At 38.7% G+C, this 18,597-nt stretch overlaps 1 protein-coding gene across 1 annotated transcript in view; it reads right to left on the reverse strand.

The window, feature by feature from the left end:
• Window positions 1-9,564: 9,564 nt before the first annotated feature.
• The window catches only part of SKL2 (shikimate kinase like 2), a 93,322-nt gene continuing 84,289 nt past the window's right edge, over window positions 9,565-18,597 (reverse strand). Inside the window, exons 7-8 of the mRNA XM_089815137.1 lie at window positions 10,158-10,334; window positions 9,565-10,000 (exon numbers count right to left, since the gene is read on the reverse strand). Of these exons, the coding sequence (XP_089671263.1) occupies window positions 9,906-10,000; window positions 10,158-10,334 (272 nt within the window). The 3' untranslated portion in view covers window positions 9,565-9,905. The remainder of the gene's footprint in view (window positions 10,001-10,157; window positions 10,335-18,597) is intronic.

Consider the following 18,597-nt stretch of genomic DNA (forward strand, 5'->3'; position numbering starts at 1 on the left):
AGAAAGAAGGCCATATGAAGGGATCATGCCCGAAAGATCAATTCTGTGAGATTTGCCAGATTATGGGACACCCCGTCAAGGAATGCCCTTTCAATTTGAAAACAAGAACACCGCAGCAAGTGTTCCTAACATAGGAAGCATCCCCATCAGGAGGGAACGAGAACACCAGTACGGAAGGTGCCACATCGGGAGGATATAGAAACAATCAGCGCGGTCAAAACAACAACAATAATGGCAGGAGGAGTTGAATCCAGTATGATGCCAATGGCTGGCCAATTGTTCAATGCCGCGCATGCAATCTGTGGGGTCACTTTGCCCGAGAGTGCACAACGGCCAACACATCGAAGTTGCTATGCCGATGGTGTGGACCTGACGATCATGACGATGCTAAGTGCCCGAAGTCTGGAGTAAACTTGATTACCATCAGGACAGACGAGGAAGAAGTTTTGGCAATCACTCGGAAGCAGGCAAAGCTATACCCCAATCTGACGGAGGAAAAGAAGAGACTGGAGGAAGCCCGCGCAGAGATCCAGAGAGCAACGTAGGTAGAAATGGCACACCTGAAGGACATGCCGAGTACCTCCATACAGAACTGCACAGAACAGAACATTGTACGGCAAATATTGCAAACCGAGATACCCATCAAGATAAATGATCTATTGCTCACTATGCCTCAACTCCATACGGCACTCATGAATATAGTCTCAATTGCTAAGCAACTAGTAGAGCAAGAAAAGGAGAAACGGGGGGGCACATGTGCAGAAGACCCGATGCTGTTAGCTCTTTCATCTGGACGCTATCCGGCAATTGTCAAAATGGGCATTCTCGGAACTGTGCTAACAGACACGATCGTAGACGGAGGATCTGGGGTCAATGTCTTGCCAGAGGATGCTTGGAAAAAGTTGGGACAACCAACATTGTGGCCACCTACCTTCCAGTTGTTAACAGCCAATCAACATGGAATCAAGCCATTGGGAATACTCATAGCGCAACCAGTGACGATTGGAACACAACCGTTCCTGTTGGACTTTGTCGTGATCCCACTGAAGCGGAGAGGATACGATGCCATTCTAGGCCGGGGGTGGTTGATACAAGCCAAGGCAAAGCGCGATTGGAAGAAAAATACTTTATCACTTGAAAGCAAAGGGCGGAGGTACGTCATCGATCTACGCACTCAAATGGTCGGGGAAGAAGCTCTATCGTCAGATTTCGAAGAAGAGGATGAAAGGAGGCAGAATATGGAACCAGATCAAGAGGGAGTCCTGAGGTTAGAAGGAAGATCGACAGATGACGATCTGGATTCAATGAACGGTCTTTACCACTGGCAGATAGAGGACTACAAACTCTTTCCGAGTTGTAATATGCTAAGGATCGACGAAGGTAAAAAAGAAGGAAATGAATGTCCGAAGGGACACAGAGAAGCCGAAGAAGGAAATGAATGTCCAAAAGAACACAGAGAAGCCGAAGAAGGAAATGAATGTCCGAAGGAACAAAGAGAAGCTGACGGAGGAAATGAATGTCCGAAGGAACATGGAGAAGCCGAAGGAGGAAATGAATGTTCGAAGCAACACAGAGAAGCCGAAGAAGAAAATGCGGGTATGACTGAAGCTGAAGGAAAGAACATACAGTACGAACTCAAAAGGAGGAAAGATTCCACTATACGACCGTGCAGGAAGAAAGTATTACGTCAAACCACAGATATAGCAGAAAGGTGCCAGCAGCAAGGAAGACACATCATACGGTCCACACAGGAAACAAAGCGGAAGGGTTTAATAAAAGTTGCAACAGTACAGAGTGGACATGTTATTCACAACCAAATGGGGCAGCTGCCGGAGTTCATGGTATGAAGCTTCGGGAACAAACTGGGTGATATGGAGATGACACAAAACAGGCATAGCAGGTTTCAACCAGGACAGTTGGCGTTGAGGTATGATGGACGGAATGAGATCAACCCAGGCAAGTTGGGTCGGACCATATCAAATTCGGGAAGTGGGTGATAATGGAGCAGTAAAACAATGGATGCTAGACGGAAAGGAAGTTGCCGACACAATGAATAGGTCAAAGTTGAATGTCTGCCATGAAAGAAGTAACGCACCTCCATGGACGAACAACTGAGAGAAGAAGACTGTAAGTACTATACATATGTAAATATTGTACATAGTTTTAAAAAAAAAAAATGAAAAAAGGCACTGTACAGATTCTTAACCTGCTCACCGTACAGTTTTTGGAGGTTGTGTACGGAATTTATTGGTTCACCGTACGGATTTTATAACAAGAAAGCAATGTACGATTTTTAAATGCTACCGTACGATTTTTTAGTGGACAGATACCATACGGATTTTGAATATAGTTCCCGTACAAATATTTTCACAGTTGCCATACGGATTGTGGAGACAGTGTACGAATTTCTAATGATTTAATAGCGTATGGATTTCTTTTGAGTGGGCAGTGTACGGATTTCGGATTCCAACCACCGTACGGTTTTCTGAATTCATCACAGGTTTTATAAAATCTAATTACCGTACGGCGTACGGACTTTGGAGGTTCCAGTGCATGAGTTTTAGCAAGCAATGTACAAATTCTTTCATCAGTCGTAATACGGATTTTAGAGCCAAGTCACTGTACGAATTTTTCAGCATATTCAAAGTACGGATTTTCGCAGAGTTGAGGATGAGGAAGGATATTGCTACAGTACGGATTTCAATAGAAAAGTTTCCTGTGTGCTTCAATATGAATTTGCAAATTTAAAGCTTCCAGTTGCGTATGGATTTTGCAGAAGGGGATGTGTACAGATTGTTGAAGATTGAAAGACTTGGCGTACGGGATTGAAAGATTAAAGTTATGTTTTAATATTCTTAGGGCTTGGCGTGAGGAAGAGCCTTCCAAAATTTGGTGTCTGAGCGTACGACTTCTGCAGGATATGACATTCAAATTTAGTAACATTTGAGGATATTGCATGAGGAAGGAGTCGATATGGTGGAGGATCTATGGTGTAGCTGTACATTGGTAGCACAGAAGAGTGACAGGAGGTTTTCTAAAAAAAAAAAAAAAGTCGACAAATCAAGCAGGCTTAGAATGAGTAACGGAGGATACCAAAGGGAAGGTGAAGCATTAGCGATTGCCAGAAAGAGTGTAGAATCGGCAGAAAATGACAGAAATGGTGTGTTCCGTGCAATTTTGTGTGTGTTTCAAAGTGCTAATTTGGTTTTGGTGGCAGCGCCCGACCCCGAGGGGGCGTTGCCCCCTGGACCCCCAGTCGTTGCAAATATCAGTCGTGGGAGTCTAACCAGTTGAGAAGACTTGAAGCTGTTGCAAGCATAGAGTGTCTGTGTACCAGAGGCACTAAGAGTAGGTGTTGGCCGTGAGGCTGTCTTGGTGGATGCGTAGAGAGCTCGGGAGGAGTTGATCATCCAGTTGAAGGCAGTACAGCGACACTTGGTTCAGTGTACCCGGAATTGGAATGCAAAAAGCGGCACAAGTGGCTATCAGGGTCAGATGTCAAATTGGCTAAGGTGACAATGTTGAAGACCAGTTAGTCAGTCTGTATTTTGGTTGTTGATTTGTCTCAAAGATTTTGTAATAGTCATCAAGAGACGACTTTTCTTTTTGGGGGGGATGATGTCGTCGGTAGAAATTGTGTATCAGTTGACGAGTCCCTTCGAGAAGGAAATTGTGTATTAGCCGACGAGTCCCTTTGGAAAGGAAATTGTGTCTCAGCCGACGGGTCCCTTTGGAAAGGTTCTTGTTATGTAGCCCACGGGTCCCTTTGGAAAGGTTTTTGTTATGTAGCGACATGTTGTATGTGGCCGACGGACTCCTTCGGGAAAGTTCTTCGGAAAGTATTTATAACTCCTTCGGGAAGCATTGTATTCATGAGATCTTATCATGGAAGCATAATGTAATGTCTGCCATATGCGAATATAATAAGAAGAGTTCTGTTGTTCGTGTTCGTGTTCATTATCTGTGTGCAATTCTTAATTAACCTATGTAGTAAACATCCAACAAAATAAAAACATAGTTAATGATTTAAAAGATTCAATCAACTTGCATCAGAGTCTGACTCTGAATCATAGGGATTCGCAAGAAAACCCACATTCTCGTCATCATCTCCAACTGCTGAAAGATCATTTGAACCAAGCATGGTTCCACTTGTGCTAGATACACCGCATGCCACGCTAGTATCATCACTATCTCCAACTGTAATAAATCTGCACACTCAAGGGCTACATCCCAAAGCTTTGTTGCCCCTTCCTTGTAATAATCATTCTTACGTGACAAAAGACGCAAGTTGGTGTCGACAAAGACCAAGTCCTCAACTTTCTTGAAGTCCAACGGGTTGCACTTCACTGAATGGATAAAGGAGTATGTACTCCAATTCTTCTCAGCAGCAAAAGAACTAGCAACCTAGATAATTGTCACAAAACATACAAATGAAAAGAAAATTAATTTTAAAGAATGTGTTTAACACTAAATTCTAGAATGCAAGTGTAAACATAAAAGTTTCAAAACAAATTTACAAAACAAAATAAAAAACTTACTCACAATAGGTCTTTGATTGCAAGACGTTGAAGATGCTTGAAAGGTTGACCATACATGTACCACCATGTGATAGCTCCCATTCTATTTTGGTCCTTAGTGCAAATGGAGAATGCCTTAACCCCGAAGCAAACAGCCCAAATTCTTCCCTCACTTTTTCATGCATTTCTTCAAGTGGGAAAAGTCTTGTAAGAGCTTTGAGGCACCCCTCAGCAACCTCCTCATTCACAAATGGTGCAACTCTACCTAACATACCAACTACCTCCGCACTATAGTACCTAGGAGATAAGGCATATGCAAGGAGGTACAATGGATTAGTCATCTTATTCCAACGATGGTGGATAATTGCTTGCACTTGTTTGCATAAGGCTTCACTTTGTGTGGGGTCACTCTTATGTGCTTGTATAGAATGTTTTACCTTCTCAACCATGGTGTCCATGCCATCATACACATCCCCCAAGCAAGGTGTATCTTTATCAGCAAAATGGAGCATAGTCATGATGGGCTCGGTGAAATCTAATACATATGCCACACGAGCCCACCAACTCCCATTCAAGATGAAATCCCTGATCCTTTGTGCTCTTTCTGGATTTGACATCTTTCGCATGCCCCATTGATTACCGATGACCATTTGGCCCAATGCATCTTTTACCTTGAGTAGTCTCATAACAATTGTATGAGATGCAAAAACAGGTCTCAGCAACCTAAGCAAGTTAACAATATGTCAATTGACAATATAATTACAAATTTTAATTTTTAAATAAATTACAAATCCATGAAACTTAGTAATTTTAAAAGATCAATTTACCTTCAGCAACTCCAATTTGGAGTATGTTCTAGAAATGGATTGTGACATGTGGTGGTTTGTCACAAACATCTGTATGTCCTCCCCCTCTTGGTATATTTTCTTCACCCAATCCATTTGAGTGCCAATCCTCTACATGATCAAGTTAAGGGAGTGAACAGTGCATGGGGTCCAAAAAATATGCTCACACTGACTCAACTAAAGCACCCGCACCCCTACGAATTTTGGCATTGTCTATGACCACCTTTACCACATTCTCACTACCCACCATCTCGATGGCCTCGATGAGAATTCTAGAAATGAATTTGGAATCCTTCACTTGCCCCTCACAATCAATAGCCTTCAAAAACATTGCCCCTTTGGGGGAAACTGCAATCACATTGATCAATGGTCGGTTTCTTGCATCCTTCCAACCATCTGACACAATAGTTAGACCTGAAGTTTTCCAAGATTTTTTGAATGCTTGAAGGTTTTTCTCTATATGTGTCTTCTTTTGTTGCAATAGAGTCGAACGCACCTTTTCATACCCCAAGCTTGTGTAGTCAGTTGGTGATTCATTGATTGCTACCACCATTTCCTTCCAATATGGCGATCTCATCAAGTTGAAAGGAAGCCCATTCGCATAGAGGCAATGTGCAATAGCTTCATCAGCGAGATCTCTTGCCTCCATTTTAAATGCGATATGCAATGGGCCTCTTTTGCGGGTTGAAATCGCCACTTCTTCCTCATCCTCTCCTGGCACAAGTACTTGCAAGAATGGGTGTTGGGAGGATGTAATTGGTTCAATGGGTGCATGCAGCTTGCTCTTTGAGGATGGACCTTGATAGTACCTATTTTTGATCTATCGATCAATGCATCAGCAGTTTCTTGTTCTCTTACAAATGAAAGTATTTCTGCACTAGTCATCATAGTACCATTTTTGCCTTTGCACATTCCAAATCCCTTGCTAACAAGGCCCATAAAATGAAGCTTCACTTGGGAATATGAGCTATTGAAAGGTTTTCCTTTGTTACTTTGGAAATAATTGTACTTCCAATAGTATGAGCCACCTCCTGCAACCTGTGATATTCGTGTTGTATGTCTCCACAAAGGAGAACGTATATCAATTTTGAAATTATTAGTCCCTTCCCCTCCTTGGCCCCCCACTGAACTTTGACTAGCACTACCACCAGTATCCATTCTTGCCTAGTTTGTTGCAATCTATTCTATAAGAAAATAAATAAATTTTAATTAGGGCCTAACAACTATGAACATCATGCATACAAGTGGAAAGAAGTGAGAAAAAACTACTAAAATAGATACCCAAACTTGCTTCTGCATATCTTTCAAGAAGAACACTCGGAAAAATTCTTCAAGAACTTCAAAAAATTCATCAAAAACTCTAAAAAATTCATCAAAATACTCAAGACTGGGATTGATCACTTACCTTGAATGATTTAAACTCCTTTGAGAAAGCTATCTCTCGCTCTTTGATCGATCCTCTTTGAAAATGTTGAACTTGGTTTCACAATGACAATGCAAACTAGAGACCAAATGAGAAGTGGTTGTAGGTGCAAACAAAGTTCCAAAATGAGTTGTGAATGCTTCATTATTCACCTTTAAGGTCGTCTTAGGGTTTCATAGCAAAAAAAAACCTAAAAAATGCAATTACAACATGTGTTGAATGGGCAACTTAAGTGTTTGTTTTGTTTTTTAATGTTTTTTTTGGGCCTTTTGGCCACTGGGCCCACAAATGCTCCCAAATGCATCCAGAATCCATCCACATTGGATGCAGAAGCCTAGCCTATACAGAACAAATCAGTATCTTAGCATACAACCATGGTAGGAATACATTTCCATATGCAATTGAATAAAGAAGAGTATAAGGCCGGCCAAGAGTGGAATAAATCCCACAATGTATTCGGTAAAGGCATATTGCAATTTAACTTAATAAAAAAAACGGCAATAATTAGCAAAAGAGCAATTTAGCAGCTAATGATCAATACTTTCTATAACTTCATTGCAAAGGATACAATTGAAAGGTAGAGCTATATAGAGCTTAGTGAGTCTATCACTAATGAGAACCCTATTCTTCAATGCAAGTCAAGCAAAACACCTGGCCTTGGGGAGAACATACTTATTCCAACAGAAGGTAAAAGCCCGATGAGTGAGCTTCGAATTGTGAATTTGCTGCAATACTTTATACCCTTGTTTAATTGAATATTGTACATCACTTGCCAATACCCACAATAATGCATCCTCGCTATCAGACAAAAAGATTTCCCTCTCTTTGAATATTTACCAAAGGAACTTTTATTGACTCTCCGAGAGGGGTAATTCACTAGGGTCTTTCCAATTAACTTTCCCTATGAATCGATTAACATAATCAACATAATCAATTAGTTTGACACCCCACCTGATAGAGAAAACATCAACTAAGACAACAGCCTGCTGAAGACTACCTAAAGGAGGTAAGCCCTGCCATGACTCCTCCCAGAAACTTATTTCTTCACCTCTCTACACTTCCCATGAAATATATCGCTGGACTAAATCTTTGGAATACATCATGAAGTTCCAAACAGTCGAGCCTTTAGGAAGATCAAGAATGGTGAAAACTCTTTTGGGATCCAAATTGTCTAAATATTTTTGCTGCATAATCCTGCACCATTTCTTATCTGGCATTGTATACATCTACCAAATGAGCTTTCCTCCAAATACTTCATTTCTAAGCTGCAAATCATGAACACCTGCCCCCCCAATTGCCTTAGTTTGTGCCAAATCTTGAAGAGAAATTAATGGAATCTTTCACTCTTCTGACAAGTTACCTTTCCACAAGAAGTCCTTAATCCACTTTTCAATTTGATTAACATTAGAAGGTGGGGCCTTGAGAATTGCAATATAATAGTTTGGAATTGCAGATAAAACCACCTTCACTAGGAGAATCCTGCCCACTAGTGACAACCATCTTACTTTCCATGCTAGTATTCTACCCTTTATTCTATCAATTATAGATGACCAGTAACACACTTAATTAGCTCCTGTAAAAAGTGGAAGCCCTAAGTAAGATGTGCCTTGCTTCTTGAAGGGTTGTTTTCCCAAATAATAATGTGTCATCCACAAATAAAGAATGCATAGTCGAGATGGAAGTCCTGCGATTTGTACTACTTTCCAGAGACCAAGGCTATGTTTAGACTAAACTTCTTAAGGCTTCAACCATAATAACAAAAAGAAATGGGGAAAGGGATCACCTTGTCTTACCCCCTGTGAGGATTGGAAAAAGCCCACCGAGACCCTATTTATAATAACTGAAAACCAGGCCCCTGATATGCAAGCCTCAAACCAGTTACACCATTCTTCTGAAAAACCAAATTTATGCAATACTTCAAAAAGGAACTGCCAGTACACTCTATCATATGCCTTCATCATATCTACTTATCCACAAAAATAGGTAAGTTGTTTGTGTGATTAGAATGAAGAGTCTCGTGCGCAACTATTGCACCTTCCATTGTTTCTCTACCTGGCACGAAGCCACCTTGTTCTGCAGAGACAATACATGGGATAAACTGCTGCAATCTCATGTATATGGCTTTAGTGAAAATTTTATAAACTGTATTACATAAAGAAATGGGGCAAAAATCTCAAATATCTTGGAGTTTGGAATACGCCACATATCTTTCTTCTGAAATTAGAATAATACTTTTATAATTAGTTACAAGTATAAATTTGCTTGACTTTCAAACATGAAGGACGACTAGTAAAAGCAGTTGTGAAAAATGTTTTGGATATCTTGAACAAGATGGTTCCGTTGGATATTCCTACGCATCTTGTAGGACTCGAAAGGAGCATTCCTAAACTGATAAAATGTTTACATCTGAGTTCCACAGACTCAGCAGATGCATCATTATGAGTTCAACAGACTAAGTGTAAAATATGACTGCTAAAATATTACTTAAGATGTGTCCAAAAGCTGGCCAGAAGCCATTCCCCGCTAGCTGGATGCGACCAGAAGCCACACAGTGGCTTCTTGCCACATCTAGCTGGCTGGGAATGGCTTCCAGATGCATTAGCTCCCGCCTCTGCATCCACACCCATCAGATTTCAGATCCAGCATGCAGGAGGCTGCATCGCCTTCTAAGCTAAAAAGAAGTAGATCATCACCAAACATAACATGTGCCGAACAATTTTAAGCACTACAATTTACAATTCCAACTGAACAAGATAAGTTATTCTAGCTCTTCAAAGCATACAGTTAAATACACATTCCTTTGATCTGATTGTTGTTAGTGCTTTATATGGCATATTGTATACAAGAACAATTATTGTTTATTGATTGGAGAACAAAACTGATTTTGATCTCCAAAAGTCAACACAAACTATTAAAGACAACTATATTTTTTCTACAATTTTACAGAGCTAGAATGGAAATTTACAATTGTGTCAGTAGCTTTTAAGTTGATGAAAAACAGATGAGAAAAAATGAAGTGTACAAGACGCTAAATTCTGTATCAAAAGCATTCTACAATCAAAGCAAAGAAAAAATTGTATAAAGTGATTACAGATTTTATAAGCATCTTCACTTGCATTACTAAGATTTTATTGGCATTGCTGCTTGAACATCCTTTTCTTGAGAAATATGCCAGTCACCACGGCATCCCATTCGTACATAAAGACTCTTCTTTCCTACACATAGGAAAAAACAAGGAATTTATTTACAGCCATAATTTGCCATGCAATGATTTGTGTCATTTGATTTGAAAAATGCAATATAAAAAACAAGACAATGTTTTAATCTACAACTGACTGTAAACTTTGAGGAATGACATGAATTTTTCTTTACCTGGGAGTTCCTTGTCAGATTCAATGAGATATTTCAATGCTCTCAAGCAACCTTCTGCTGCAGGCCTAGCTGCATCTGTATCCCACCCACCCAGCTTAACCACCACATCAGCCCCTGCATAAGCTTGACTTTGACTCTCTTTTGCCCTCCTAGCTTCCTCCTCAGCTGAAGCTTCATCTGGTAAAAAATGATGGAAAAATAAATCCTATCCTCAAAGGACTTTGCAGAAAGAAAAAAGAAATTAAATTTTGACAAGATGGTGCAAAGCAATATTACCTAGAATGTACTTCAAAAATATCAACAAAAATCTTGATTAATCTAAACACGGTAGAAAATCAACATTTCTGGTGATTTCTATGGAGTATGGACATTAATAATTTATAGTTAAAATGAACTCTAAAAGAAAAAAAATTAAGTACATAATAGATTTGACCACTAAAATGTTAAACAAACATAAATCATCATTTCTTGGTAGGTTGCTTTTATCCTTTTTCAATAAGTTTCCTTAATTTTGTTTTACATTTCTAAAATTTTCCAAGGTACATATTTTTTTGCATGAATTTAAAACTATCTAAAATACCCAAGGGCCAAGGTTCTACATTTCTGGGGATAAAAAATCAGTTCTAGGGTTTGCAGCAACTAAACTTGCCCTGTTTGTTTTTTCAATGTTGGACTTTGAGACTTGAATTCAACGGCATTAGGAAGTGGAAGTCAAAGCATTGGAAGGAAAATTCCACTTGGAAGAATGGTGTACCAAAAGGTCCAAAATCAACCATTGGATCAGTCATTTGCAATTATTGTTGATTGAAAATGAATTAAGAGACCAATTGCCTTACGTATCACCTTGCATGAATTGTTGGCTGAAATGTCAAATTATATACAGATGCTCAGCAAGAGGTTGTATGTGAGATGAACATCGCCCTTGCTTCAACATGGTGAAAGAAAGAATGGAGAAGAAAGACAGTTGCTGCCATTGCTTCAGTGATGAATCCAAAACATGGTGCAGGAATTAAAGATAAAAGCAAATGCAGAAATTTTAGTATCCTCACATGGTCCACAAATTTGCAGCACATCCACTTCATCAAACTCTAGCAAATGCAGTAATAAATATTGTTCATTCCAATGTACAACTTGGAACAAGAGAAACATAAGAAAGAGAGCATAGTTTATGCTAATTTTCGTACTACAACCACCTTCCATTCAACATGACAAGGCCCATATTGGGGAATAAGGTCACAGCCTTGACCAATGCAAAGAAATGTTTTCAAGTCTACTAGTTCACATGACTTAAGTGGGTTATTTATATAGAAAAAAATGCCAAATACAAATATAATTGTTAAGACAACCAAATATTGGCACCAGAATAGATGCATAATATTATCAAATGGCTAGAAATATTAAGGAATTGCATGCTCGTCAACTTCCAAGGGGCCTCAAATGGTCAATTGGAGTTTTTGGGGTCCGTCAAAGCCTCTAACAAAGTAAAGAAGGCTAAGGCTCTGAATTCAATGTTGGATGAGATTGTCTTAGAGGTTAGTAAAAAAATGTTGTAAGAACCCCAACTGGTTTGAACTTCAATTCTAGTGGTTTGACATTTTGTCAAATATTTATCATGCAAGTTATGACACCACTGAAAAAGCCCTTCTGGCTCAGTGTAGAATTATGCTGAAGAGTTTTGAATGCTTTTTGCAATTTATGGGTTTTTGGGATATAAGTTTTTTTTTCATTTTTTCAAAATATACATATATGCTTAAACAAATAGCATGAAAAGAAATACTAAGAATGCCAGGATAAATCTATGAATTGCAATTACTACAACAATAACTAATGGATAAACAATTAAACAAGAACCTGTAAATGCTTGGCATTGGACTTGATTGCAGTAGGGTGAGATAAAATTCTCCACACCAAAGTCAATAAAAGGCAGCCAAAGGGAAAATGTTCCTAGCAGTTGCAAAGCTAGTACTAAGAAACCCAAATGCAGCTCTAGCAATGAAATTGATGCTCCTCATAAACCACACATTACTTTTCAGATATGGCTGCAAAGGAGAATATCCTCTTGCAGACTGAAACGCCTAATTACAGGTTACAAACACCTTCAAATCAACAGTAATTTTGGACAGAAATTAAGGGTAGAAATTGGCGTCCAAACCAGTAGAAAATCGCAACAAATAATATGATCAATTTGGTATACTTCAACACCAAATTGTCAAACCCCAAATGCAGAAATAAACCTCAGAAGCAGAGCACAATTCACTGTCTATTTCCACAACTCAAAGTGTCAAAAGAATGGAGGAATCGGTCCTCTCGAACAGTCAAACCTGAAACCCTCAAGAGCTCCCAAATTTATAAAAAATGCAATAGACAAAAGATGGTTTGATTTCCTCATGAAGGCCATTTTTTATAATATAAAATGAAACTTGGCTTCTCATTCACACCCAACACCCAATAGCTTCAAGAGCACACTTTTCACTTAAATGCACTTTGCATTATACATAGGCCCATAATTGAATGATAAAATTTATTAACTCCCTTTCCCTCCAAAAATGACCTTGTCATCAATATCATGATATTCTATCACACAAGGTCATTGTTTCTTGTGCCCAAGATTTGAAACTTTTCAACTTGGTTCCAACGAGCTATGAAACTAATGTGACCAATATATAATACCATCATAAATAGAAAACTTAGCAAATTTAATTAAATAATAATCATAATCCACCCATCTTGCAAAAATGATTGAAGAAGCATGACAATCGAGATCTGACTGGACATGAGTGATATTGATGAAGAAAGACAATGAATGAACTTCACAGGGTGTCTCACTAAAAATAGACGCTCACTCCAAGAATCTTGGAGCCCAAACCAAAAGCCAAAAATAAAAAATGAGAGCAGCATTCAATCCTCTAACTCATCTAAGCTCATCATAACCATCTGTTGACTTACTATATAATAAGTCCCTCAAAACGGAGCCAAAAATCACCATTGGCTACTAGAGAGCCTTAAAATTCCACAAAGAGGTCCTCTAAACACCAGTATAAGCCTATAAGGACCCAATAATATACTAAATCCATCAACTGTACCGCAACTCAAAAATGGGGACATTAGAGTCTGCCCTCCCTAAGACTGCTTGTCCCCAAGCAATCCTGAAGCAAAAACAAACATCAAAGTCCACCCAGATCCCAAGGGTAAAACTTTGTAACATCCCTATTGTGCACAATTGACTCCTCTAGCATCAACACCCAAATAACTAAGATCAGTAATAGAATCATCTTAAAACTAACTATAGGCGTTGATGGAGTAGATATCTCATTGCAATTCAACCCAACTGAAGCGCCAACTCTATCAACCCGAGTCCCAATATAATTGATACTCACATCCAACTACACTATAGAGATAGTAACAACCATAGGTGCCTATCACACAACCACCATCTCCATCCTCTGTTGAGTTGTCCTGGATGTGTCAATATTACAAGTGATCTGACTAGCAACTGTCGATCCCATCTGCAAAAGGACGGTATGAAACCGGTGCCAACCCACACCCATGCCAAACCAAGTCCTCTATCTATGGGTCAAAAGAGAAAGATGAGCACTCCTCACTATGCAATTGCGATAAAAATTAAAATGTTCCAATCTCTATCAGAACCTCATCAACACAAAAATGGGAACCAATAGATAGCTCCAATCTCTAACTCCAAACACCTAGTCCAAACTCAACCACAAGGTACTTGTAGGGAAACATTATAGTTAAAGTCTCTACAATCTTTCCCACCAAATGTCGAATACCACAAGAACCCCAAATGGGATTACCTTCAAAAGCTCTTTATGGTCCCTCCTGCAATTCCAAACTCTCAAGTAAATACTCCACAAATGACTCTATGCAGTAGAAGTTATATGAAGAAGCATCAACATGTTCCCTTGCAACCCACAGTTGATCTCTCTGAAATTTTGGCACTACCAACTTTCTATTGCTATCAACTATATAACATGAAGTAACAAGATTGTTTCCATAGGGAAATATCCCAACATGAGAATCAACCTCCCAACTAGATGATACTCAACATGTATCTAGTGAAGACAAGGGAGTGTTGTCGTGAACTATCACATAACTCACCACTTAATCCACCTCTACATCATAATGGCTATCAAAAATATGCCTTGCATCACCTATCAATAGACTAACCTCTGAAGAACCTAATACAACAACAAGCTCTCTACAATCCTCCACTAATACACTCATCTCATCTATAGCTACTATACTCGTGTCAAGGATTATGTAACTATATCCTCGTCACATTCATTATCCTTATTGGTGGTAGTCAACTCATCACCAACCATCACTATATGTAGCTAAACTAGATCTAGGGCTGGTATAGATTGTACATGCTCCAACTCCATGGTAACCTCATCCAAACGTGATTGTGACTCTTTTAAGGGCCAACTGAGTATACTGCAAAGAGTCCACAATCACCTCATGCTCATGGGTGAACTCGTTAACCTCCTACTTTCCCCTCAAGGCATCATAATATACCCTGTCTCTCTTAAGTAGGAAATCCCAATCTGATAATAGCTATAATAATTATGTCTCATAATCCTAGTAGTCTCTCAAAGAGCATGAAACTCCTCAAGGGCAAGACCACCATCACAGTGCTCATCTAACACGAGCGATCCAACCATAGGTGCCAACATCTGTCAAGCAACATCAAAGTGCTCTAAAGTTGTGGCAACCATACTATTGCTAACCGTCAGCTACCCAATCAAATAATAAGAAACCTATAGCCACTGACTCCTGCACATGTCCTCCAACCCAAACTTGGCACTATGATAGAAAATTGTATCTACGTCACTCACCTCATCACACATAACATCATGTGTGCTATCATCCTCACTCGTATCAACTACTAAGGCACTTCTACAGCGTACCTCAACGGATGTCTCATCTGCATAAGTCTAAGTTGTTGATTTGGGTTTGAGTTTAGGTTGATTGGGGCAAAATATTTTTCCCATTTGGGTTTGTGGGTGGGTTCGTGAGTAAATATATATACATATATATATATATATATATATATGCAAAAAAAAATGCATAATTGTAAAACTTACTAAGACAACTCGTAGTATGAATATATCAATGTTACTTGATCATTGATCAATGCCAAATGCCAAAGATAAACACTAAATACTCACTCATTAATCTATGTTCATGATTGTAAAGAAACTCATACATTGAATTAGTAAATTACAAAATGAAATTTCAAAACATACACTAGTTCATCAGATTGACAGATAATAAAGTTTGAAACGTAATAACAAATGACAAATATAATAATATTTAATAGTTTATCAATGATCATAGACTCATAATATCAAAAATGCAAATGCCCTTCAAGGGTCAAAACGATCATCAAAAAATGAGGGATCAATAGCTTCATCCTCAACTATATCTACATCCTCATTATTGGAACCCAAACCGGTTCCACTAATCCTAGATGTTGTCACATCCTCCTCCTCCTCTACGACATCCAAGACAAAAGTTCTAGCTAGATCTTAAACAATCATATCCAAGTCAGCAATCTCGGGTGATACATCCCACAACTTCTCTAGCCCCTTATATTTTGGATCCTTGTGTGACAAGGGGCACCAGCTATTGTGAATAAATACCAAGTCCTACACTTTCTTGGAACACAACCGGTTATGCTTCACTGAGTGGATAAATAAGTATTTACTCCAATTCCGCTTAGCAACATAAGAGCTCGCAACCTAGAGAGACAACCGACAAAATTTTAAAAATAGAAATTATAAAATATTATACAATAGGAATTTAGGAGTGCTAATTCTACAAGCTAAGTGGCCATAAAAAAAGGGAAAAAAAACTTGAATACTTACTTGTGACAGGATCTTAATGGCAAGAGGTTGGAGGTACATGTAACCTTACCCATGTAAGTACCACCATCCAATGGCATCCATTGTACTTTGGTCATTGATTGCATTAGTATTTGCATTTTTTTCCTAAGACAAAGTCTACAAACTCTCTTCTAACATTCGATGCCACCTCATGATTGCTAAAGAGCCTGCTAAATGCCTTCTTATACCCATTAGAAAACTCAAGATCTTTGAATGGTACCACTCTACCAAGAATAGAAAGTATCTCACCGCTATAATACCTGGGAGAAAGTGCATATGCCAAGAGGTGTAAAGGTGTAGTCATCTTGTTCCAGTGATGTAGAACAATTTTCTCCACCTTTTTGTAGAAGGTTTCCTCAGGATCCTGCTCTCTCCACTGAATGACCTGGCATGTGAAATAAAGTTCATGTACGTAATCTTGATGTAGTATTATTTACAATTAAAAATCAAAATCTCTCAATAAACAAGGATAAAGTATTGTATAAAAATATAAACTTACCATTTTCACTCTCTCTAGCATGGAGTCCATGGCATCATATGTCTCTCAAACAAGGCTCATCATTGTCGGCAAACTAAAGCATTGACATGATGGGCTCAGTGAATTCTAATATATATTCCACCCTTGTCCAAAAATCATCACTAATCATCATATCTTTTACATTTTTAGCCCTTCTTGTGTCGGATTGCTTCCATCCACCCCATTGGTTGTTAATAACCATTTGGGACAATGCTTCTTTCACCCTCACAAGTCCTCTAAGGACGATTTTGTGTGAAACAAATCTTGTTTTAACAACCTATTACCATGTTAATTCAAATTCTAAGTTAATAACACATTTCAAATATGTAAACAACACAAAAAATATTTTATTCAATTATGTAATGTATTGCACAAAATGATAAATGAAACTAAATAAAGTTTTAAATTTACCTTCAATAATTCCAAGCCAGAGAAAGTTTTGAAAATTGCTCATGACATATGGTAGTTTGTCACAAACATTTGGTTCTCCTCACCCTCCTCGTACACTTTTTCCAGCCATTCAATTTGGATGCCAATTGCTTTCATCACCAAGTTCAAAGAGTGAATGGTGCATGGTGTCCAAAACATATGATCATATCGTACTTCTACCAAAGCACCTGCAATCCTACAAACTTTTAGCATTGTCTATTATTACTTGGACAATATTGTCAACTCTCACGGACTCTATGGATTAAATGAGAAGTCGGAAAATAAAATCTACATCCTTTACCTGCCCTTCACAATCAACAACCCTCAAAAACATTGTCCCCTTGGGGGAGACAACAATCACATTTATTAATGAACGGTTTTTGCAATCTTTCCATCCATCACCCTCGTTTGGATCCAAGAATCTCTTATTGGTTTGAGGAGGGTTACTACATTCTTTCTCTGAACTTGCAATATGATGGTTCTCAACTTTTCATATCCAGGGCCTCGATAACCATGAGGTACTTCATTTATTGTTTCCACCATCTCTCTCCAATAAGGTGATCTCACTAGATTGAATGGAACACCATTCGTAAAGAGGCAACACCCAACCTTTATGTCAGCAATTTCTCTCAATTCAATTTAAAATACCCTATATAATGGGCCTCTCTTGTGGGATGGGGGTGTTTCTATTTCTTCTTCATCTGTAGAAGGGGTAGGTAGCAAGGGATGTTGTCTAGTGGTTATTTCAAAATGTGGTTTGTGCTTTGTTTTTTGTTCTTTCTTTTTTCCCCTTTGACACTAACCCATCAGCCTCTTGGTGTTCATTTAAGCCGACAACCCCTTCAGACCTCCATCTAGGGTCCCCTCACACATGCTAATCCCTTGATCTGCACGGCCTATCAAATGATGTTTAACTCGCTAATATCAGCTTCTATATTGGGTTTGGCAAAAATCGCATTTCCATATATACGCTCCCCCTCCAACACATTGTTTAATTCTTGTTGCATACTTCCAAAAAGGAGAACTTTTATCAATTTTGAACCTTTGGGATCCCTCTCCACCCACTAAAATCTAACTACTCATTCTTGCAATCTATAACAAAAATAAAATAAAAATATTTCAAAACTTATATAGAAACTTGATAAATTTTTAGAACAATAAAAAAATTAAAAACAAACTATCAAAAAAGCTAAGGGAGGGATCAAATGCATACTTGAAACACTCAACATTGATTATTGGAAGGATTTGAGTATCCATAAACAATCTCTACAATCTTCTCTTCAAACTTGCAAAATGGCCACACCAAAATGAGAGAGCAAAATAAGAAAGCAAATGAGAGATTAGATGAATGAATTTTTTCTTATTAGGCTTTTTTTAGGGTTGGAAACAAAAAGATATTAAAAAATTGATTGTTTTATGTTTTTTACTTCACTTTTTTGGCCCCATGGGTCGTGGGTCCACCTGGGTCTACCAGGATTCACCCAGGCCCATTGTCAATCCAAGCAGGGCCCCTATTGAGCAGTGTGGGTTTGTTCGGGTCCATGCTTGGACAAACCCACAGTCCCCAACAAAGAACCTGTCTAGGCCGGCA

The sequence above is a fragment of the Cupressus sempervirens genome, chromosome 2 (assembly GCF_028749045.1).
Source record: "Cupressus sempervirens isolate cs-2001-9-10 chromosome 2, ASM2874904v1, whole genome shotgun sequence".
Lineage (NCBI taxonomy): Eukaryota > Viridiplantae > Streptophyta > Pinopsida > Cupressales > Cupressaceae > Cupressus > Cupressus sempervirens.